Source organism: Salmo trutta, chromosome 27, assembly GCF_901001165.1.
Source record: "Salmo trutta chromosome 27, fSalTru1.1, whole genome shotgun sequence".
NCBI lineage: Eukaryota > Metazoa > Chordata > Actinopteri > Salmoniformes > Salmonidae > Salmo > Salmo trutta.
In genome coordinates this window covers 32,390,289-32,414,086 of record NC_042983.1, presented here as the reverse complement: position 1 = coordinate 32,414,086, position 23,798 = coordinate 32,390,289, and the positions used below count along the sequence as shown (strand labels likewise).

The 23,798-nt window shown below is 42.4% G+C and overlaps 1 protein-coding gene across 2 annotated transcripts in view; it reads right to left on the bottom strand.

Moving 5' to 3' along the window:
- LOC115164906 (EGF-like repeat and discoidin I-like domain-containing protein 3) overlaps positions 1–23,798 on the bottom strand; it is a 224,387-nt gene that overhangs the window by 76,742 nt on the left and 123,847 nt on the right. For both annotated transcript variants that reach the window (XM_029717822.1, XM_029717823.1), the window contains one exon: positions 14,202–14,383. In XM_029717822.1, coding sequence (XP_029573682.1) covers positions 14,202–14,383 — 182 coding nt within the window. The remainder of the gene's footprint in view (positions 1–14,201; positions 14,384–23,798) is intronic.

The window sequence follows — 23,798 nt, the reverse complement described above, 5'->3', positions numbered from 1 at the left end:
CACAGCAAACCTTCTTGCCACAGCTCACATTGATGTCCCATCCTGGATGAGCTGCACTACCTGAGCCACTTGTGTGGGTTGTAGACTCCGTCTCATGCTACCACTAGAGTGAAAGCACCGCCAGCATTCAAATGTGACCAAAACATCAGCCAGGAAGCATAGGAACTGAGAAGTGGTCTGTGGTTACCACCTGCAGAACCACTCCTTTATTGGGGGTGTCTTGCTAATTGCCTATAATTTCCACCTGTTGTCTATTCCATTTGCACAACAGCATGTGAAATTACATTGTGTTGTTTAAGTGTTCCCTTTATTTTTTTGAGCAGTATATAAATGCCTGGAATATTTCAATTTGGAGAATCTATTATACAATGGGTTAAAGTTATGTATAGTAACCCTAGGTGTAAAATAGTAAATAATGTATACTTCTCAGAAAGTATTAAACAGTCAAGAGGAGTAAAACTAGGTTGTCCACTATCGGCTTAACTATTTATTATAGCCATCTAAATGTTCACTATTAAAATCAGATCCAAAAATAATATCAAGGTGTTAGAAATCCAGGGCTTAAAAAACAAAGGTATTGTACGCTGATGATTCATGTTTTCTTTTAAATCCACAATTTGGATCCCTCCACAGCCTCATAGAGGATTGAGATACTTTTTCTAACTTCTCTGGATTACAACCAAAGTATGATAAGTGTACAAATATATTATGTATTGGATCACAAAAAAAATACAACTTTTAGATTACCGTGTACATTACCAATAAAATGGTCTGACGGTTATGTGGATCTACTCGGTATACATATCCCGAAAGATAGAATTGATCACACTACAATACATTTTATAGAAAGTTAGCAAAAATAGAACATATCTTGCTACCATGGAAAGGAACATACCTGTATATTTGTGGAAATATCACCCTGATTAACTATTTAGTCATATCCCAGTTTACCTATTTTCTTAAGGTCTTGCCTATACCTAGCGACCTATTTTTTTAAATTATATGAGCAAAAAATATAAATAATATAAAAAATATTCAAGCCAGATAAAATTAGACGGGACGATTTATATAATTATTATGAATTCGGAGGGCAGAAATTATTAAATATTAAAGCATTAGACCTCTCACTAAAGGCATCAGTGATACAAAAGTTATACTTAAATCTGAACTGGTTCTCTAGCAGATTAGTAAGAATGTCTCACCCTATGTTCAAGAATGGGCTTTTGTTTCTTTATTCAGATTACAACCTTTCACTTTTGGTTATTTGAAAAAGAAATCATCTCCAAAATATTGCTATTTTTAAAACAAGCCATAGAAAGTTGGTTTCAAGTTACAAAATTCTTGCAACCAAAATGATGTTATATATATGGATGATACAACCATCCCAGCTCTGCAGATTTTGTTGTAAAGAGACAGAATCACTAGATAATTTGTTTTGGTACTGTCCATATGAAGCTTGTTTTTCATTGCAGGTCTAGGAACGGCTGAACAATTGCAACATTTACCTGGTGCTAACTCTACAGATAGCACTGCTGGGTGATTTGAAAGAGTTTCATTTAAGGACCAAATATTGACAGCTGTGCCATATAGATCGCAAAATAGTTGAGAAGAGATTTTCAATGTACCGATTCCAAGGCACATGGTTTATGAACTGATACGCAAAATCACGCCGGATTAATATTATTATACAACATTCTTGGAACCAATAGAATGTTATATATATGGAGGATACAACCATTCCAGCTCTACAGATTTTGCTACGAAGAGACAGAATCATTAGATCATTTGTTTTAGTACTGTCCATATGTAGCTTGTTTTTGGTCGCAGGTCCAGGAATGGATGAAGAATTGCAACATTAACTTGGCGCTTACTCTGCAGATAGCACTACAGGGTGATTTGAAAAGTCATAGTCATTCAATGAATAATATAATAATACCTTTAGCAAAAAATGTTATCTTTAATTTACAATTTGAAGAAACTATGAGAATAGAAAAGTGCAAATCAATCCCAGAACAACAGCAAAGGACCTTGTGAAGATGCTGGAGGAAACAGGTACAAATAATGTCTATATCCACAGCAAAACGAGTCCTATATCGTCATAACCTGAAAGGCCGCTCAGCAAGGAAGAAGCCACTGCTCCAAAACCACCACAAAAAAGCCAGAATACGGTTTGCAACTGGACATGGGGACAAAGATCATACTTTTTGGAGAAATGTCCTCTGGTCTGATGAAACAAAAATAGAACTGTTTGGCCATAATGACCATCGTTATGTTTGGAGGAAAAAGGGGGATGCTTGCAAGCCGAAGAACACCCTCCCAACCGTGAAGCACGGGGGTTGTAGCATCATGTTGTGGGGGTGCTTTGCTGCAGGAGGGAATGGTGCACTTCACAAAATAGATGGCATCATTAGCAAGGTAAATTATGTGGATATATTGAAGCAACATCTCAAGACATCAGTCAGGAAGTTAAAGCTTGGTCGCAAATGGGTCTTCCAAATGGACAATGATCCCATGCATACTTCCAAAGTTGTGGCAAAATGGCTTAAGGACAACAAAGTCAAGGTATCGGAGTGGCCATCACAAAGCCCTAACCTCAATCCTATAGAACATTTTGGGCAGATTTGAAAAAGCGTGTGCGAGCAAGAAGGCCTACAAACCTGACTCAGTTACACCAGCTCTGTCAGGAGGAATGGGCCAAAACTCACTCAACTTATTGTGGGAAGCTTGTGGAAGGCTACCCGAAACATTTGACTCAAGTTAGACAATTTAAAGGCAATGCTACCAAATACTAATTGAGTGTATGTAAACTTCTGACCCACTGGGAATGTGATGAAAGAAATAAAAGCTGAAATAAATAATTCTCTCTACTATTATTCTGACATTTCACATTCTTAAAATAAAAGTGGTGATCCTAACTGACCTAAGACAGGGAATTTTTACTACGATTAAATGTCAGGAATTGTGAAAAACTGAGTTTAAATGTATTTGGCTAAGGTGCATGTAAACTTCCGACTTCAACTGTAAATGGGAGGGGTTGAGGGTAGCGGAAGGATAGGGGTAAAACAAACAAAAAATCACTATTGTAATATAGATTGTGTCTGTAAAATGTATATAGTATGTATAACCTGGAAGTAGAAGCCTAAGTGTTGTTGTTCATTAGTTTACTCCAATTAGGGGAGGGGTGGAAGGGTTAGTGGAAAATAATTAACAAAAAAATATTTTAAAAAGATGTGTATACCTATACAGTACCTGTCAAACGTTTGGACACACCTACTCAGGGTATTTCTATATATTTCACTATTTTCTACATTGTAGAATAATAGCAAAGACGTCAAAAGATAGCCCTATTTGGTAAAAGACCAAGTCCATATTACGGCAAGAACGGCTCAGATAGGCAAAGATAAACGACAGTCCATCATTACTTTAAGACAAAACTTTCAAAATGTCAAGAACTTTGAAAGTTTCTTCAAGAGCAGTTGCAACATAAAGAGCGACCATCAAGCGCTATGATGAAACTGGCTCTCATGAGGACCGCCACAGGAAAGGAAGACCCAGAGTTACCTCTGCTGCAGTGGATAAATTCATTAGTTACCTGCCTCAGAAATTATGATGATGTGTTGCTACCATGTTGTTGTCATGTTGTGTTGCTACCATGCTGTGTCGTCATGTGTTGCTGCCTTGCTATGGTGTTGTCTTAGGTCGCTCTTTATGTTGTGTTGTGTTGTCTCTCATGTCGTGATATGTATTTTGTACTATATATATATAATATATATATACTTTTTTTAAAATCCCATCCTCCGTCCCCGCAGGAGGCCTTTTGCCTTTTGGTAGGCCATCATTGTAAATAAGAATTTGTTCTTAACTGACTTCCCTAGCTAAATAAAGGTTAAATAAAATGAAAAAATAAAAAAATCGCAGCCCAAATAAATGCTTCACAGAATTCAAGTAACAGACATATCTCTACATCAACTTTTTAGAGGAGACTGTGTGAATCAGGCCTTCATGATCGAATTGCTGCAAAGAAACCACTACTAAAGGACACCAATCTGATTAGTCCAAATTTGAGATCTTTGGTTCCAACCACCGTGTCTTTGTGAGACACATAGTAAGTGAACGGATTATCTCCGCATGTGTGGTTCCCACCATGAAGCATGGAGGACAATGACCCAAAACACACCTCCAGGCTGTGTAAGGGCAATTTGACCAAGGAGAGTGATGGAGTGCTGCATCAGATGACCTGGCCTCCACAATCTCCACAACCCAATTGAGATGGTTTGGGATGAGTTGGACCACAGAGTGAAGGAAAAGCAGTCAACAAGCGCTCAGCATATGTGGGAACTCCTTCAAGACTGTTGGAAAAGTATTCCTCATGAAGCTTGTTGAGAGAATGCCAAGAGTGTGCAAAGCTGTCATCAAGGCAAGGCTACTTTGAAGAATCTCATATATAAAAATATATTTTGATTTGTTTAACAGTTTTTTGGTTACTACATGATTCCATGTGTGCTATTTCATTGTTGTGATGTCTTCACTATTATTCTACAATGTAGAAAATAGTAAAAACAAAGAAGAACCCTGGAATGTATAGGTGTGTTCAAACTTACGACTGGTACTGTATTATTTACAAACAAATATTTGGGTGATTGGAATTGATAGAGACAATTCAATTGATGGAAGCTACAATCGATCTGCAACATCAAAAAATTAAAAACACAACGGGCCCAAAACACATCAGCTGGAAAGATATTCAGAGTTGATTATGCTCTCAAATCAAGATTGGGGCTTGTAATTGTTGAGGGAATTGCCAGCATTGTGGCCATCAGATTGGCCTGTGTCCTTGACACAACCAAAGAACCCCTGTGTGATGAAAAAAAGATCTTCATCTTGCATGCTTTATTCCCCTTCTCCTGAGCCTATATGTGACTTGTTTCAGGAAACTAGGCGTATGTCGCGGGTCAATAATTCACAGGAGAGCCATTTGAACGTAAACTTAGAAATGCCTTCTGGAACATGTGAACTTACCTGTGCCTTAATAACAAACTTGTATGCCATCTGTAAATATGAATATAAATGTTAAATTATGAGCCTAGTTGGTTTAACACACAAAAAGACAGCAACCTTCCTGCTAGCCATGATTGGCTGAGATAATGAGTGGGCTGGACATGCCGAGAGATGAGTTCAGATTGGTCTGCCATATAGCACATTTCTGTCTATTTGAGCTGGTCAGTATGTGTAGGTAATCCTGTCTAACGCGGCTTTAAAAAAATATATATTGCGTAGTAGAACTGCACAAGTGTTGCTCTGGAAGACCGAATTTTGAAATAAGTGGAATTAGATTATGATAGCTAAGGAGATGGACAAAACACCTGTCTCCGGATTACATCTTCAAAATAAGGGCAACCATGGCATCCGTGACCGGGAGAGGGATCCATCCATGATGTATATGGGTAAGATAGCCTAGCTAGCTACATTTTCGGATATTACACGTTTCTAATTTTGACAGAAATTAATTTTCATTCCAAGTTAAAGTGTACCGTTATCTATCAAGCTATCATTAGCTGTCTGGCTCACTAGCTAATATTACGTGTATGATCTTATTATTCATATCTCAAAGCCATTTGCTTTGCTAGTTATAGCCTAATCTTAGCTAGCTAACATTGAACCTGGCTGGTTAGCTACCTGTAGATTCATGCAGGTTAGTAACGTCATGAATTGGGATTATGGTTCATTGTTTAGCTAGCTAGCTCGCAACATGTCTTAACAAAAGACTCCACTATGCAAGTATGCATTTCAATAGAATGTCACTGCGACAACTGTTGATAGATGTAGCTGGTAAATTGACTCTGGCTATCTACTCCGATTTCAAGCACTCTCGTCTGAGTGTGCCAGAGCGCAGAATAACTGACACATTTACAAATGCTCAAGACCCATTGAATATGGTCAGTGTCAGTAAACGTTGGCAAAAAAGTGTAGATTGTTGCCAGCAGCACAGTTGCAGTCACCAATGCTCTGGATAGAATAAAAACAGACTAAACAGCTCTGCTAGGGCGAGTAAAATGGTCAGTGAGGTGTTCTCTCATTTGTGTCTGGAAGTAGCTAGCAAGCTAGCCAATGTTTGGCAGTTAGCTTGGGTGCTTGACTGCTGTTGTTAGGACAGAACGCTCAGATCAACCCTTAACCCTTTAACCCTTGGGTGGGGCTAAAGTTTAAGAGAGTGTGAACGATGCTGGATGGGTGAACGTTCTCTAAGTGCGTTGTTGAGGCATCTGTTGATACTGATAGGATCGAAAGAAAGGAAGCACTGCTCTCGGATCAGCTTTCTCCCTTTCCAATCTCAATTTAACATTAGATTTATTCCACAATACCGTTGACAGATCAGCTCCTAGAGAGATAATATCACCTTTGGCTACAAATATTGAGGTCGGTTTATTCTAATGCTTAACCTATTATAATGCACTAAATCAAGATTTTGTGCATCATTGTACACGTTACACATCATGAAATATATAGAGTCAAAAATGACAGAGAGTGACGTACAAATAGCTAAATAAAACTCAATTAAATTAATATGAACTTGATTTCAATATCATTGAAATGTATAGATCTATGAAGCCTATACTGTATGTACCTTTTTATACAGTCATCTCGGATTTAATTTGAAACATTTATCACAGGAGGCTGGTGGCACCTTAATTGGGGAGGACGGGATCGTGGTAATAGCAGGGGTGGAATAGGTGGAATGGTATCAAACACGTTTTCAATTTGTTTGATGCCATGACATTTGCACCGTTCCAGACATTATTTTGAGCCGTGCTTGTTATGCAAAGAAATGGGCAACTTTGTATTTGTAGTCACTTGTAACATTAGTTCTAAAGATATCGGCAGTCACAGAAAGACAGATAAACATCTTGATTTTGTGCTTAGCGGAGATCATCTGTGTATAAAGTGACACGGAAGGGCAAAAAAACATCTACCGATGTACTTAGCTGTTCTACGAGTGGTCTGCGGCAGTCGTTAAATAACAAGTGTTTTCAAAAGCAACTGATGGTTGGGAAACAGAGATTTAATAATGCTCCTACAAAGGTTCTAACGATTAACGTAGCCTTAAAATGCTTTTGGGCAACCGAGTGCAGGACTTTTCCAGCTCAGATACTAGGACGAGAACCACCAGAGAGGGACATTTCCTAGCTCCCACAATATACGGCACGTGTAAAAGCATAATACAACTCCCGTCCAAAAATGCCCATAATGCAACATGAATAATGCTTTAATGTCTCTACAAAACTTTGCCTCTTACTAAGGGTGTCCGTAAACCGTGACATATCAGTAAATGTCTACAAATGCCAAACCATGACACAAATACCAAGCCATGGCTGTTCTAAAGTACTAAAGCAAGTGGTGGTGATTAGCTTTTTCCCTTTTAATTAACTCTTCAATGACTGTATGCAGAGCTTTGCATTTCCAAAACATTGGAGTTTTAAGGGTGGAGTGGAGTAGAGCAGTAGAAGCTGCATTCCCTCAATGAAAAGTAACACTTTCTCTTCTCATCTATAGCCTAACCCTGTTAACATTCACTTGTGATTTTATTTGTTTTAGACATTCATATCACATTGTCGCATCTCAATTCATCCAAGAACCACCAGAGAGGTATGTCGTCAACGTCACGCCAACAACATATTTCCCTAGAGTGTCGCGAAGCAATGTCATGTGTGTGTGAGCCCTAATGAGGACAATCCAGGCTCCCTTACAAAGAGAGACACGTGAAGAAACACAGACAGGCTCACAAACACAGTTATAAAAGGTTATATATACAGTTATATATACACAGTATATTTGGAAATACAACCACACAAAGTGTGTAAATACACAATGTCAGTATTATTAAAAGTATGACACTGTCTGTTTGATTTATTTGCTATTCAATAATACAGAGCAGAGAGGAAGAGGTGAAGCGAGAGGTTTTACTCCGCCCAAAATCTGTCCGCGTGACATAAGCCCTTTTTTGTATGGATGTCTATGAGAGTGTCAAATTAAGTAAGGCTTATTTGATCAAATAGAAGTTTCATAATGTTTAGGCTGTTACAAATGTACTGATATAAGTGGATACACGTGGAATTCTGGCAACTTTGACAAAAATGACTTAGTTGTTGTGCATGTTGTTCACACACATATCTGCCTTCTCATTTGCTAGAATGTTCCCACCTGATCTCATCTGCCTTCAATCAGTACGGACATATATTTCCACTGTTAGAGCGGTCAGTTGGCTATCTTGTCAATACAATAAATCGTCAGACAAACACACAGAACTGGAGTGTTAAACCTGACACCATGACAGGGCTGGCCCTGACACTAGGAAAACACAAAACACCCACACACACACTTTCAGAACATACCGCCCCCGAGCCTAAAACCCCATAGCGCTGAGAGAAGTCTACACCACTCTACTCATGTCCCAATTACCCAGAGCCCCTCTCCTGAAGCCAGAGCGCCACAGAATCCTCAACATTATCCCACGTGGCGTCATTAAAGCCAAACAAACCACCTCAGTGGTTTGTTTGCCTTTAATGACGCCACGTCATCCCAGATTTGTCTTATATGCTCCATGCGCTTGGCTGCTTTTCTCTCGCTCCCTCTGTTTCTCTCTCTGTCTCGCTCACCTTTCCCTTCCACCCGTGTCTCTCTGTCTTCTTTGCTTCTCTCTGTTTCTGTCTGTCTCGCTCACCTTTCCCTTCCACCCATGTGTCTCTCTGACTTCTTTGCTTCTCTCTGTTTCTCTGTTTGTCTCACTCACCTTTCCCTTCCACTCTGTCTTCAAATCAAATTGTATTAGTCACATGCACGGAATACAACCTTGCAGTGAAATGCTTACTTACGAGCACCTAACCAACAATGCAGTTTAAAACAAATACAGATAAGAGTAAGAAATAAAAGAAACCAGTAATTAAAGAGCAGCAGTAAAATAACAATAGTGAGACTATATACAGGGGGGTACAGGTATAGAGTCAATGTGCGGGGGCACCGGTTAGTTGAGGTAATATGTACATTTAGGTTGAGTTATTAAAGTAGAGTAGCAACAGAGAGTAGCAGCGGTGTAAAAGGGGGGGGGGGGCAATGCAATAGGTCTGGGTAGCCATTTGATTAGATGTTCAGGAGTCTTATGGCTTTGGGGTAGAAGCTGTTTAGAAGCCTCTTGGACCTAGACTTGGCGCTCCAGTGCCGCTTGCCGTGCGGTAGCAGAGAGAACAGGAGAGAACAGTCTATGACTGGGGTGGCTGGAGTCTTTGACAATTTTTAGGGCCTTCCTCTGACACCGCCTGGTATAGAGGTCCTGGATGGCAGGAAGCTTGGCCCCAGTGATGTACTGGACCATTCGCACTACCCTCTGTAGTACCTTGTGGTTGGAGGCCGAGCAGTTGACATACCAGGCAGTGATGCAACCAGTCAGGATTCTCTCGATGGTGCAGTTGTAGAACCTTTTGAGGATCTGAGGACCCATGCAAAGTATTTTCAGTCTCCTGAGGGGGAATATGTTTTGTTGTTCCCTCTTCATGACTGTCTTGGTGTGCTTGGACCATCTTAGTTTGTTGATGATATGGACACCAAGGAACTTGAAGATCTCAACCTACTCCACTGCAGCCCCGTCGATGAAAATGTGGGCATGCTCGGTTCTCTTTTCCTGTAGTCCACAATCATCTCCTTTGTCTTGATCATGTTGAGGGAGAGGTTGTTGTCCTAGCACCACGCGGCCAGGTCTCTGACCTCCTCCCTATAGGCTGTCTCGTTGTGTCATCGTCAAACTTAATGATGGTGTTGGAGTCGTGCTTAGCCGTGCAGTCATGAGTGAACAGGGAGTACAGGAGGGGACTGAGCACGCACTCCTGAGGGGCCCCTGTGTTGAGGATCAGTGCAGTGTTGTTACCTACCCTTACCACTTGGGGGCAGCCGTCAGGAAGTCCAGGATCTAGTTGCAGAGGGAGGTGTTTAGTCCCAGGGTCTTTAGCTTATTGACAAGTTTTGAGGGCAATATGGTGTTGAACGATGAGCTGTAGTCAATGAATAGCATTCTCACATAGGCCTTCCTTTTGTCCAGGTGGGAAAGGGCAGTGTGGAGTGCAATAGAGATTGCATCATCTATGGATCTGTTGGGGCGGTATGCAAATTGGAGTGGATCTAGGGTTTCTGCGATAATAGTGTTGATGTGAGCCATGACCAGCCTGTACTTCATGGCTACAGAAGTGAGTGCTACGGGTCTGTAGTCATTCAGAAAGGTTACCTTAGTGTTCATGGGCACAGGCACTACGGTGGTCTGCTTAACCTCTTGACGGTCGCCTAGGATAGGGGGCGCCACAGCGCATTTTGAAAAAAATTCGTGCCCATTTTAAACGGCCTACTACTCAAACTCAGAAGCTAGGATATGCATATAATTAATACTTGTGGATAGAAAACACCCTAAAGTTTCTAAACTGTTTGAATGGTGTCTTCGAGTATAACAGAACTCATATTGCAGTCAAAACCCCGAGACAGATCGAAACAGGAAGTGGAATTCTGAATTGCGGACTCAACCTCATCACGTTGCCTATTAATCACACCGTGAGCTATGGTTCATTGAACACTTCCTATTGCTTCCACTAGATGTCCCCAGTCTTTACAAAGTGATTTGAGCCTTCTACTGTGAAAACTGACTGAATGACACGCTGTGGAACGTGGTCACACGGAGAGGGCCATCACCCTTATGACGCCGGCGCCCCTAGCTACCCTCCCCTTTCGAAACGTTTTGAAACACAATGCAATCGTCCCCCTCGAATCTTATTGGAGCTCTAGTTGAAAAACGCCCTAAAGATTTATGTTATACAACGTTTGACATGTTTGAACGAACTTAAATAAGAAAAAAATGAATTTTGTTGAACGAGTAGCCCCGCGCACGTCGGAACTTTTGGTGCAGCCTTCAGAACGCGCTAACAACAACAAGCTAATGGAACATAAAGGATGAACTTTTTCGAACGAAAATACATTTGTTGTGGACCTGGGATTCCTGGAAGTGCCTAAGGATGAAGATAATCAAAGGTAAGGGATTATTGACAATAGTATACAAGACTAGATTTGATATGCGATTGTTCCAAGATGGCGCTAACCAGTATTGCTAGCCTATTGTTCTGAGTATCGCATCCCCTTTTATCGCAAAGTGTGATTACCCAGTAAAGTTATTTTTAAATCTGGCATTACAGGTGCTTTCAAGAGATATTCATCTATAAATCTTAGAATGACAATATTACATTTTTAAAATGTTTTCGAATAGTAATTTAGTAAATTGTAGCGCTGTTTCATCGGATGCATTTGAGGGAAAATAGTTAGTCAACGTTACGCACTGATGTAAAATGCTGTTTTTATATATAAATATGAACTTTATCGAACAAAAGAATGCATGTATTGTGTAACATGATGTCCTAGGTGTGTCATCTGATGAAGATTGTCAAAGGTTAGTGCTGCATTTAGCTGTTTTTTGGTTATTTGTGATGCATGTGGTTGGTCGGAAAATGGCTATGTGGCTACTTTTACGATATACTCCTCTAACATAATCTAATGTTTTGCTTTTGCTGTAAAGCCTTTTTGAAATCGGACAACGTGGTTCGATTCAGGAGAGGTGTATCTATAAAACGATATAATTTGAAAAAAAATGTGAAAAAAAAAATTATTACATTTTGTTATGCTAATGGCGATAGGATTTTTCGCTGGATGTCCGTCCCGCATACGGAGGCCGCACAGGGGTTAAAACATGTTGGTATTACAGACTCGCACAGGGAGAGGTTAAAAAAGACACTTGCCAGTTGGTCATGCTCACAGCACACGTCCTGGTAATACGTCTGGCCCTGCGGTCTTGTGAATGTTGAACTGTTTAAAGGTCTTACTCACATCAGCTGCAGAGAGCGTGATCACACAGTCTTCCGGAACAGCTGGTGCTCTCATGCATGTTTCAGTGTTATTTGGCTCGGCTGTGCTTCCCTTTGTAGTCTGTAATGGTTTGCAAGCACTGCCACATCCGACGAGCGTCAGAGCCGGTGTAGTACGATTCGATCTTAGTCCTGTATTGATGCTTTGCCTGTTTGATGGTTCGTCGGAGGGCATAGCGGGATTTCTTATAAGCTTCCAGGTTAGAGTCCAGCTCCTTGAAAGCGGCAGCTCTAGCCTTTAGCTCAATGCGGATGTTGCCTGTAGTCCATGGCTTCTGGTTGGGGTATGTACATATGGTCACAGTGCTAGCAAAACAGTCCTGTAGCTTAGCATTTTCTTCGTCTGAATACTTTATTATTGATCTAGTCGCTGGTGCTTCCTGCTTTAATTTTTCCTTGTAAGCAGGAATCAGGAGGATATAATTATGGTCAGATTTGCCAAATGGAGGGTGAGGGAGAGCTTTGTATGCGTCTCTGTGTGTGGAGTAAAGGTGGTCCCTCTGGTTGCACATTTAACATGCTGATAGAAATTTGGTAAAACAGATTTAAGTTTCCATGTATTAAAGTCCCCGGCTACTAGGAGCGCCGCCTCTGGTTTAGCGTTTTCTTGTTTGCTTATGGCGGAATAGAGCTCATTCATTGGTGTCTTAGTGCCAGCCTCAGTCTGTGGTGGTATGTAAACAGCTACAAAAAATACAGATGAAAACTCTCTAGGTAGATAGTCTGGTCTACAGCTTATCATGAGATACTCTACCTCAGGTGAGCAATAGCTCAAGACTTCCTTAGATTTCGTGCACCAGATGTTACTTACAAAAATACATAGTCCGCCACCACTTGTCTTACTAGACGCCGCTGTTCTATCCTGCCGGTACAGTGTTAAACCAGCTGTATGTTGATAGTGTCATCGTTCAGCCATGACTCCGTGAAGCATAAGATATTACAGTTTTGAATGTCCCGTTGGTAGTTTAATCTTCCGCGTAGGTCATCAATTTTATTCTCCAAAAATTGCACGTTTGCTAGCAGAATGGAAGGAAGTGGGTGTTTATTCGATTGCCTACGAATTCTCAGAAAGAAGCCCGCCCTCTGGCCTCTTTTTCTCCGCATTCTCTTCACGCAAATCATGGGGATCTGGGCCTGTTCCCGAGAAAGCAGTATATCGTTCGCGTTGGGCTCGTCAGACTTGTTAAAGGAAAAAAAGGATTCTGCCATTCCATGGTGAGTAATCGCAGTCCTGATGTCCAGAAGTTATTTTCGGTCATAAGAGATGGTAGTGGCAACATTATGTACGAAATAAGTAAAAAAAATATGTTACAAACAACGCAAATAAACTTCTTCTCGCACTCTCTGTTTCTCTTTCCGTCTCGCTCACCTTTCCCTTTCATGCATGTGTCTGTCTTTTCTCACTCTGCATTTCTCCTCAGATAATCTCTTTGGATCATGATTTCTATATACCCTCTCCTCCTATCCCTCTTTGACACATTCTCTCGCCCCCCCCCCCCCCCCACACTTTTCTGTTTATCGCTCTCTTTAATTTCTGTGATCTATAACATAGATTTGGGACACACTTAGAAATGACAGCTAAAAAATAAATAAATCCATAATCCATGTCAATTCTTAGAGACACAATGGGATAGTTATTATATCATTACCTTTCACTAACTGCTTTAAATATCCACACAGTGAAATGTACCTATTGTTTCTATTACGAATCCAACCAAACAAACACTTTGATGCCTGAACTGGCACCTCTGAGACAAATCTCGGAGTACACAACTGTGTAGGTCTGAGTGAAGGATATGCATTTGCATTTCAGAACGAAAGAACGGCAGAGGTTTAGCACATACATGCTGTGATTCGCTCCAGCAACCCCACTGGTAATACACACAGGAGTGGAACCAACAGCTGTTCTGTCCAGCTCTCACTGTTTAATCTGCCACTAAACCCAATCAGCACTGTGGCACTAGTCAACTGACACACTAATTAACTGTAAAGTCACACCACAAGCAAAAATAGTACCTGAAATAGGACCCAAGCATAATATAAGTACTGTAACTTCAACTCTAAAAACAGATACAGTACGTCACAAATCCAAACTTCCTAAACTCCAGTTAATACTGCATTGATGCCAACATTCAGATGTACACACACATCTCAGATCAACATTTGCTCTGGTGTGCGAGGAGTTTTAGTGGGCACATCTGTCTCTGTCTAGTAACCTGAGTGACTCGTTTCTCCCAGCTGGTATCTGAGTCTTACCTGGATCCAGGGCCATCTGTCGTTCTCGGCAGCCGTCCATGCATTGACCAGACCCTTCTTGTTGAGCCGGGCGAAGTAGGGGTACCACTTCTGCAGGCCGAACAGAGCACGATGTGTGGATGAGGCTGTTATCTGCTGGTTGGAGATGATGCCCCCCTCCATGCCAAGTGGTCCAGAGCATTCTGAGAGGACAGAACAAAAACAGACATGTATAGGGTTAGATAAAGTATCAAATACGTATGCAATCATACGTTTCACAGGTATCTGGCTAGTGAGTTTAAGATAGAGGTTGATCAAAACATGAATATTTTAATAAGACATATGTATAGGTGTGCACCAGAGGAGCAGCATTCTTTCTTCATAGGAATAATCTTATGGTCCACCGTCCCATTCTCTACAGCACTGCTGCTTTTCAGTGTTCCTTCCTCAGTCCATCATTTTCTGTCCATGTTCATCTGTCTCAGAACAAGATGTACTCCATGGTTGGGCTCCCCTCCATTACATCAGGCAGAGTCTCGGTCATAAACACTGAGTTTTTGCCTTCGCTAACCGAAATCGTATCTTTGTTGCTACTCTCTCCCATGGAAATCCTGTCCTTGATGTCGTAAAGAGTCAGGTCACCTTGACTCGTATTCATCAAACTGTTGTCATTGATCTGGTTCATCTCCAGGACATCCTCAATGTTTCCACTATGACACAGCCCTCAATTAGGGGGCCATTCTGGTCATCCTGCAACCCATCCACATCCACAGGAGCCATGGGTCTCTTCTCTAAGTCCTCCACCAAAAAGAGAGCCCTCAGACTGGCTCCAAAGGAACTCCAACTATTCTGCCTGGACAACATCATCACCACAGTCAACAGTCCGAAGCAGGGTTTATATACCATCAATACTCCAGAGCTAAAGTGGAGAGACATGACACCAATATGGCTCTAATGAAATCACCCAAAGTATAAGAATCCTTTTTACTGAGGATCTGCTAAGCAGCATTTTAACAGCCGCATCTGTGGATTTTATACCCTGCCAACGCTTTTCAAAGACAAAATGCTTCTTGTGCTGAACTTGTGAGTGCTTCTTTTTGTTGTGTCCATTATAATGCACACCGTGTCAAAGATGTAATTTCTTAAGCAAAATCAAACAATTTGGCCTCATCCCAGAAATTCTTACAAATATTAATTAAAAACATGGGAGAGTTGAAAACAAATTGAAAACGAGCTACATACTGTAGATTCCTCACATGCCCATCGTAGTGAGTGAATGAACCAAGGAATGCATTGTTTCGATTTTAACAAGAACACACAACAGCCCTCGACTGTCAGGTGTTTAGCACCTTCTCTCCTTTTTATAATTGCTAGTCTGTGTGCAAAAACATCTGTTTTGCTCTCAAAGAACACAACAGTTTGTAAGTTTCCACCTACCTCACGCTGTAGTCAATTAGAGCGACATGATGCATGGGAATGGAACGATTTGACCATTAATAATTGTACGTTTTGGGATTGATTTATCGTCCGGAGAAATGCAGTTATGCTACGTAAATTAGTCTTCTTCAAATTCAACTCCACAACAAAAAATGGACGCTTGGTATATGTAATGCAACTAGAACATTTGAGATTGTCTGACTAATCATATCAAACGAAAACAAAATGTCATTCTCTTTTCAAAATAGACCAACTCAATGTGCTGCATCTCAACCATCCGCCCCTGTATTTCAGGTGAAGGGGAACCCTGCGGGGGACTGGAAGGGTTAAAAAGGGGAACAGCCCAGCTTCGTCTGTACCCCTGGTTTTAGTGCTTCTCTAACTACTTTGGGCTTAATGCTATTTTTAGTGTTTTGCTCAGGCGTGCATTAACAGGCTGCTATGACACTGCTTTGCAAAGCATCTTTAAGGCCTTTGCCCACAGCGTTCTCGAGCGTCCCCAACTCACAGCTATGCATGACTGCTAAATATTAGGTGAGAGCTTCCACGCTGTGCAAAAACACTGCTGAGTAGAGGCACTCTTCTTAGGCGAATAAACCAGCATGTCATCGAGCTAGGCTTAAGCATGAAGGTGTCATGTGTTTTCAGACCTGCTGTGTATGCTTAGTCTGTGATGAGTGCTTTTCTTCAGTCACCAACTTCACATTATTGCACATAATTACAGATATGTATTTTTCTAACTGAGGATGAATTTTAAGATCTGGGTAGGTAAAAAGCTTCTTGTTTCCACACTTGTTCCCTTTCAGCCAATTTTTGTGAACTCAGTGACATCCAAAGTAACTTAGACCCCTGAAAAGATCTGGAGAGATGGTCTGAGTTCTGTTCGCGTGAAGTCTCTAATCAAAATCAAATCAATCAAAATGTATGTCACATACTTCGTAAACATCAGGTGTAGACTAACAGTGAAATGCTTAATTAGAGATCCTTTTCCAACAATGCAGAGTTAAGACAAAGATACATTTTCTAAAATAGAAATAGTGACAAAAGGAACAAATACACAGTGAATAACAAAAACAAGTATTGTTATTGTAACATGGACTACTGTACCAGTACCGAGTCGATGTGCAGGGGTACGAAGTAATTGAGGTAGCTACATACATAGTAGGGGTAAGGTGACTAGGCAACAGGATAGATAATAGACTGAGCTGTAGCAGCAGCGTATGTGGAGTAGTAGCAGCAGCGTATGTGGTGAGTGTGAAAGTGTGTGTGTGTGGGAGGCGTCAGTATGCATATGAGCACATGTTATACTGTATGTGTGTGGGTATATGTAGTGTGTGTGTGTTTGTGTGTGCGTATGTGTGTGTTGGGGTGTCAGAGTAAGTATGTGTGAGTGTTTGGGTAGAGTCCAGTGTGTGTGGGTAGAGTCCAGTGTGTGTGCATAGAGTCAGTGCATGAGAGTTAGTTCAAATAAGGGTCAATGCAGGTAATCCGGGCAGCCATTAAATTAGCTATTTAGAAGACTTGTTTAGCAGTCTTACATGCTGACCAGACCAGACACGTCGCGTGCGCGAGAGTTGCAAAATAAATGTACACATACATGTTATTCAATCATTGCACCCACTCTGCTCGCGAGCGTCTGCGTGGCCAGGCGCTAAAATAGAACATCATTATATTTGTGACGCTCAACGCGGTGCAAGTCCTGCCTCTCAAATCTCCTCATTGGTTTTTAGGCGCATATACCCACATGCCATCTCCTCATTGGATTTTAGGAGCATATACCCATGTGAGTGATTGAAAGATGAGTGTAAAGTTGGTTGCCAACCGCTATATAAAGTCCAAAGAAGAAAAATAAGCCTGAAGGAAGGAGGAAAGATGACGAGAAACTAATTCGGTTTACCGTTTCATCTGTGGATTAATTGTCGGAGTGGAGGACCTTGTGCATTTCAGGAAAAATAAGCAACCCAATGTTTATATCCCAGGACAAATTAGCTCGCAACAGCAAGCTAGCTAGATACATTTCCATAAATGTTTAATGCTTTTCGACCTGTCCTCAAATTAATATAATTGGTTCAGAGTTTGTTTGATATTTCAAGCTGCGTCTTTTGATCGTGTCTGGTGTGGGGGTACAAAATCAACATGCGCGAGATAGCACCTACAGGTGCGCGAGCGGTTTGGTCAGCATGTTAAGGCTTGGGAATAGAAGCTGTTCAGGGTCCTGTTGGTTCCAGACATAGTGCACTGGTACCTCTTGCAGTGCAGTATTAGAGAGAACAGTCTATGGCTTGGGTGGCTGGAGTCTTTGACCATTTTCTGGGCCTTCCTCTGACACCACCTGGCATAAAGGTCCTGGATGGCAGGGAAATGGGCTCCAGTGATGTACTGGGCTGTACTCACCACCCTTTGTAGCGCCTTGCTGTTGCCGTACCAAGCAGTGATGCAGCCATTCAAGATGCTCTCAATCGTGCAACTGTATAACTTTTTGAGGATCATAGGGCTCATGACAAATCTTTTCAGCCTCCTGAGGGAGAAGAGGTGATTTTGTGCCCTCTTCACAACTGTGAGGGTGTGTGGACCATGTTAATTCCTTAGTGATGAGGACACCGAGTAACTTGAGGCTCTCAACACGTTCCACTACAGCCCCATCAATGTGGATGGATGTGTGCTCGTCCCTCCGTTTCCTATAGTCCACGATCAGCTTGATGGCGTTGAGGGAGAGGTTGTTGTCCTGGCACCACACAGCCAGGTCTCTGACCTCCTTCCTATAGGCTGCCTCATCGTCGTTGATGATCAGTCCTAACACTGTTGTATTGTTAGCAAACTTGATGATGGTGTTGGAGTCGTGCGCAGCCACATGAGTAGTGGGGGAACATTGAGTAATGGAGGGGATTAAGCACACACCTCTGAGAGGCCCAACATGTTGATGGTAAGCGTGGCAGATGTGTCGTTGCCTACTTTCACCTCCTAGGGGCGGCCCGTCAGGAAGTCCAGGATCCAGTTGCCGAGGGATGGGTTCAGTCCCATGGTCCTGAGCTTGTTGATGAGCTTGGAGGGGACTATGGGGTTGAATGCTGAGCTGTAGTAAATGAACAGCATTCTTACATAGGTATTCCTTTTGTCCAGGTGGGTGAGGGCAGTTTGGAGTGCAATAGAGATTGCATCATCTCTGGATCTGTTGGGGTGGTATACAAATTGAAGTGGGTCCAGGGTATCTGGGATGATGGTGTTGATGTGAGCCATCACCAGCCTTCAAAGCATGTCATGGCTATAAATGAGTGCTCCGGGGTGATAGTCAGTTAGGCAGGTTACCTTGGCGTTATGGGCATTGGGACTACGGTGGTCCACTTGAAACAAGTTGTTATTACAGACAGGGTCAGGGATAGGTTGAACATGTCAATGATGTCCCACCGCTCCTCCCTTAGTTTTACCAGATGCTGCCATCAGATCTTGATGATGCATAGAAAAACCAGCAAGATGTATATCCATGTACTCGTTCAGCCATGACTCTGAGAAACATAGAATATTGCAGTTTTTCAAGCCATGTTGCTAGGATAGTCTCAAACAGAGCTCATCCAGTTGGTTCTCCAGTGATTGCTAGTTCACCAATAAACAGGCGGTCATTGGCGGTGTATTGGCTCTCTGACGTAGTCTCAAAATGATGCCGCTTCGCCTGCTTCCCGCTGCTTCCTCTTTCAAGTCCTGGGGATTAGGGTCTGGACTGGGATAAGGAGAAAGTCCAGAGCTGCCAACTCGTTGAAGTAGATATTTTGTCCAAATCGAGGTTGTATCGCTGTTCTGATGTCCATGGGAAATTATGGTGGAGACAAAACAGTGCAATACCCCATAATGAAAAAGAGGAATGCAGGTTTTTAGACATTTTTGCAAATGTATTAAAAGTAAAAACAGAAATACCTTATTTACATAAGTATTCAGACACTTTGCCATGAGACTCGAAATTGAGCTCAGGTACATCCTGTTTCCATTGAATGTTTCTACAACTCAATTGGAGATGTTGAGATGTTTCTACAACTCAATTGGAGTCCAGCTGTGGTAAATTCAATTGATTGAACATGATTTGGAAAAGCACACATCTGTCTCTTTAAGGTCCCACAGTTGACAGTGCATGTCAGAGCAAAAACCAAGCCATGAGGTCGAAGGAATTGTCCGTAGAGCTCAGAGACAGGATTGTGTCGAGGCAAAGATCTGGGAAACATTTCTGCAGCATTGAAGGTCCCCAAGAACACAGTGGCCTCCATCATTCTTAAATGGAAGAAGTTTATGCCACAAGACTCTTCCTAGAGCTGGCTGCACTGCCAAACTGAGCAATTGGGGGAGAAGGGCCTTGGTCAAGGAGGTGACCAAGAACCCGATGGTCACTCTGACAGAGCTCCAGAGTTCCTCTGTGGAGATGGGAGAACCTTCCAGAAGGACAAACACTCCACCAATTAGGCCTTTATGGTAGAGTGCCAGACGGAAGACACTCCTTAGTAAAAGCCACATGACAGCCACCTTGAGGTTTGCCAAGAGTCATCTAAAGGACTCTCAAACTATGAGAAACAAGAATATCTGGTCTAATGAAACCAAGATGGAACTCTTTGGCCTGAATGCCAAGCGTCACGTCTGGAGGAAACCTGGCACCCTCCCTATGGTGAAGCATGGTGGTGGCAGTATTAATTGTACTATACTGACTCTGTTTTACAAGTCTTTCATTGAGAGTACTTTAACTTTTTGTGTCTTTTGATGGTTTGATAATTCCACTGTCAGCCAGAGAAATATGCTAAGAAGGATTATCACCACAGCAATCAAGGTACTTGGAATCAAACAGACAGGCCTGGATGAGATCTTTAAGGTCAGGGCCCTCCACAAGGCTCACAAAATAATTTTAGACCCAAGCCAGCCCCTGTACCTGGACTTTGAACTACTCCCCTCTGGGCGCAGGCATAGGGCACCCCTCGGCAGGAAAAACATAACTAGACAATCAGGTGCCAGGTGTGATATCCCCCCTAAATAGCTTGGGCTAATGTTCCTATCGACCCAGTTAGGCCAGCAGGCTAGTTTCTTTTTATTGGTATGTAACTGTTATGAAAGTCGTATTGTCAATTTGTTTTGTTATTTAAACACCACTTTAAACGTGTGCATGACACTGCAACAAAATTTCCCCATGGGGACAATAAAGTCAGTAAAGTAAGCATCATGCTGTGGGGATGTTTTCAGTGGCAGGAACCAGGAGACTAGTCAGGATCGAGGAAAAGATGAACGGAGCAAAGCACAAAGAGATCCTTGATGATAACCTTCTCAAGAGTGCACGGGACCTCACACTGGGGTGAAGGTTCACCTTCCAACAGGTAAATGACCCTAAGCACACAGCCAAGACAACGCAGGAGTGGCTTCTAGACAAGTCTCTGAATGTCCTTGAGTGGCCCAGCCAGTGCCCTGACTTGAACCTGATTGAACATCTCTGGAGAGACCTGAAAATAGCTGTGCAGCAACGCTCCCCATCCAACCTGACAGCGCTTGAGATGATCTGCAGAGAAGAATGGGAGAAACTCCCCAAATACAGGTGTACCAAGCTTGTAGCATCATACCCAAGAAGACTTGAGGCTGTAATCACTGCCAAAAGGTGCTTCAACAAAGTGCTGACTAAAGCGTCTGAATACTTCAATAAATAATACACTGCTCAAAAAAACACTTAAACAACACAATGTAACTCCAAGTCAATCACACTTCTAAGAAAGCAAACTGTCCACTTCGGAAGCAATTAGCAAGACACCCCCAATAAAGGAGTGGTTCTGCTGGCGGTGACCACAGACCACTTCTCAGTTCCTATGCTTCCTGGCTGATGTTTTGGTCACTAATGAATGCTGGCGGTGCTTTCACTCTAGTGGTAGCATGAGACGGAGTCTACAACCCACACAAGTGGCTCAGGTAGTGCAGCTCATCCAGGATGGCACATCAATGCGAGTTGTGGCAAGAAGGTTTGCTGTGTCTGTCAGCATAGTGTCCAGAGCATGGAGGCGCTACCAGGAGACAGGCCAGTACATCAGGAGACGTGGAGGTGGCCGTAGGAGGGCAACAACCCAGCAGCAGGACCGCTACCTCCGCCTTTGTGCAAGGAGGAGCAGGAGGAGCACTGCCAGAGCCCTGCAAAATGACCTCCAGCAGGCCACAAATGTGCATCTGTCTGCTCAAACGGTCAGAAACAGACTCCATGAGGGTGGTATGAGGGCCCGACGTCCACAGGTGGGGGTTGTGCTTACAGCCCAACACCGTGCAGGACGTTTGGCATTTGCCAGAGAACACCAAGATTGGCAAATTCGTCACTGGCGCCCTGTGCTCTTCACAGATGAAAGCAGGTTCACACTGAGCACATGTGACAGGCATGACAGAGTCTGGAGACGCCGTGGAGAACATTCTGCTGCCTGCAACATCCTCCAGCATGACCGGTTTGGCGGTGGGTCAGTCATGGTGTGGGGTGGCATTTCTGTGGGGGACCGCACAGCCCTCCATGTGCTCGCCAGAGGTAGCCTGACTGCCATTAGGTACCGAGATGAGATCCTCAGACCCCTTGTGAGACCATATGCTGGTGCGGTTGGCCCTGGGTTCCTCCTAATGCAAGACATTGCTAGACCTCATGTGGCTGGAGTGTGTCAGCAGTTCCTGCAAGAGGAAGGCATTGATGCTATGGACTGGCCCGCCCGTTCCCCAGACCTGAATCCAATTGAGCACATCTGGGACATCATGTCTCGCTCCATCCACCAACGCCACGTTGCACCACAGACTGTTCAGGAGTTGGCGGATGCTTTAGTCCAGGTCTGGGAGGAGATCCCTCAGGAGACCATCCGCCACCTCATCAGGAGCATGCCCAGGCGTTGTAGGGAGGTCATACAGGCAAGTGGAGGCCACACACACTACTGAGCCTCATTTTGACTTGTTTTAAGGACATTACATCAAAGTTGGATCAGCCTGTAGTGTGGTTTTCCACTTTCATTTTGAGTGTGACTCCAAATCCAGACCTCCATGGGTTGATAAATTGGATTTCCATTGATTATTTTTGTGTGATTTTGTTGTCAGCACATTCAACTATGTAAAGAAAAAAGTATTTAATAAGATTATTTCATTCATTCAGATCTAGGATGTGTTATTTTAGTGTTCCCTTTATTTTTTGGAGCAGTATATTTCAGTTTTTTATTTTTAATACATTTGCTATAAATTCTTAACTAGTTTATGCTTTGTCATTCTGGGTTATTGTGTGTAGATTGATACATTTTAGAATAAGGCTGTATTGTAACAAAATGTGGAAAATGTCAAGGCGTCTGAATACTTTCCGAATGCACTGTATGCACAAAAAAGTTAAGATCAACGTAAAAAAAAAACACAACATAGTAGAATTGCTATCCACTGCAACGCCATCTTCACATGTTGAAACGTGGTCGGTTCCCTTTTTTAGTGCAATGTGATCACAAAGATCTCCAGGTTCGGTTGTCATTATTTCAGCAGCACACTAGGAAACAACAACACTGTTTCCTCTGCCATAACCCCTCACATTGGTATTACAAAAGAGAGATGATGTGCAGGTTCGCAGAAAAAATTATGTTTAGATAACTTGTTTGCAAAGTGATCTATAGCAGGTTGGGATTTTCTGTCATGAACTTGTTCTGGATGCAGCACTGCAGTGTCACGTCCTGACCAGTGAAAAAGGTCATTTGCCATAGTAGAGTGGTCAGGGCGTGGCAGGGGGGTTTGTTTTGTAGGTATTTTGGGTTTTCTGTTTCAATGTGGGTTTGTTCTAGTTATCATTTTCTATGTGTTGGTTTTCATGTTCGGCCGGGTATGGTTTCCAATCAGAGGCAGGTGTCTTTCATTGTCTCTGATTGGAAGCCATACTTAGGCAGCCTGTTTTTCCTTTGCGGTTGTGGGTAGTTGTTTTCCGTTCTAGTCTAGTGTACCTGACGGGACTGTGTTGGTCGTCTGTTATTTTGTCAAGTGTGTTCATTAAAGAGTTTGAAAATTAGCACTATCCACGCTGCGTCTTGGTCTCCATTTTACAACCCGTGTGACATGCAAAGCCACAAAGTCATGAAATATTTTTGTTTTCAGGGATTTTTATAATATAGTCCATTTTGTCTTTGCAGCTGGCCCAATAAATATCATCGTGCTGATTTATAGGGCTACAAAAGCACTTCA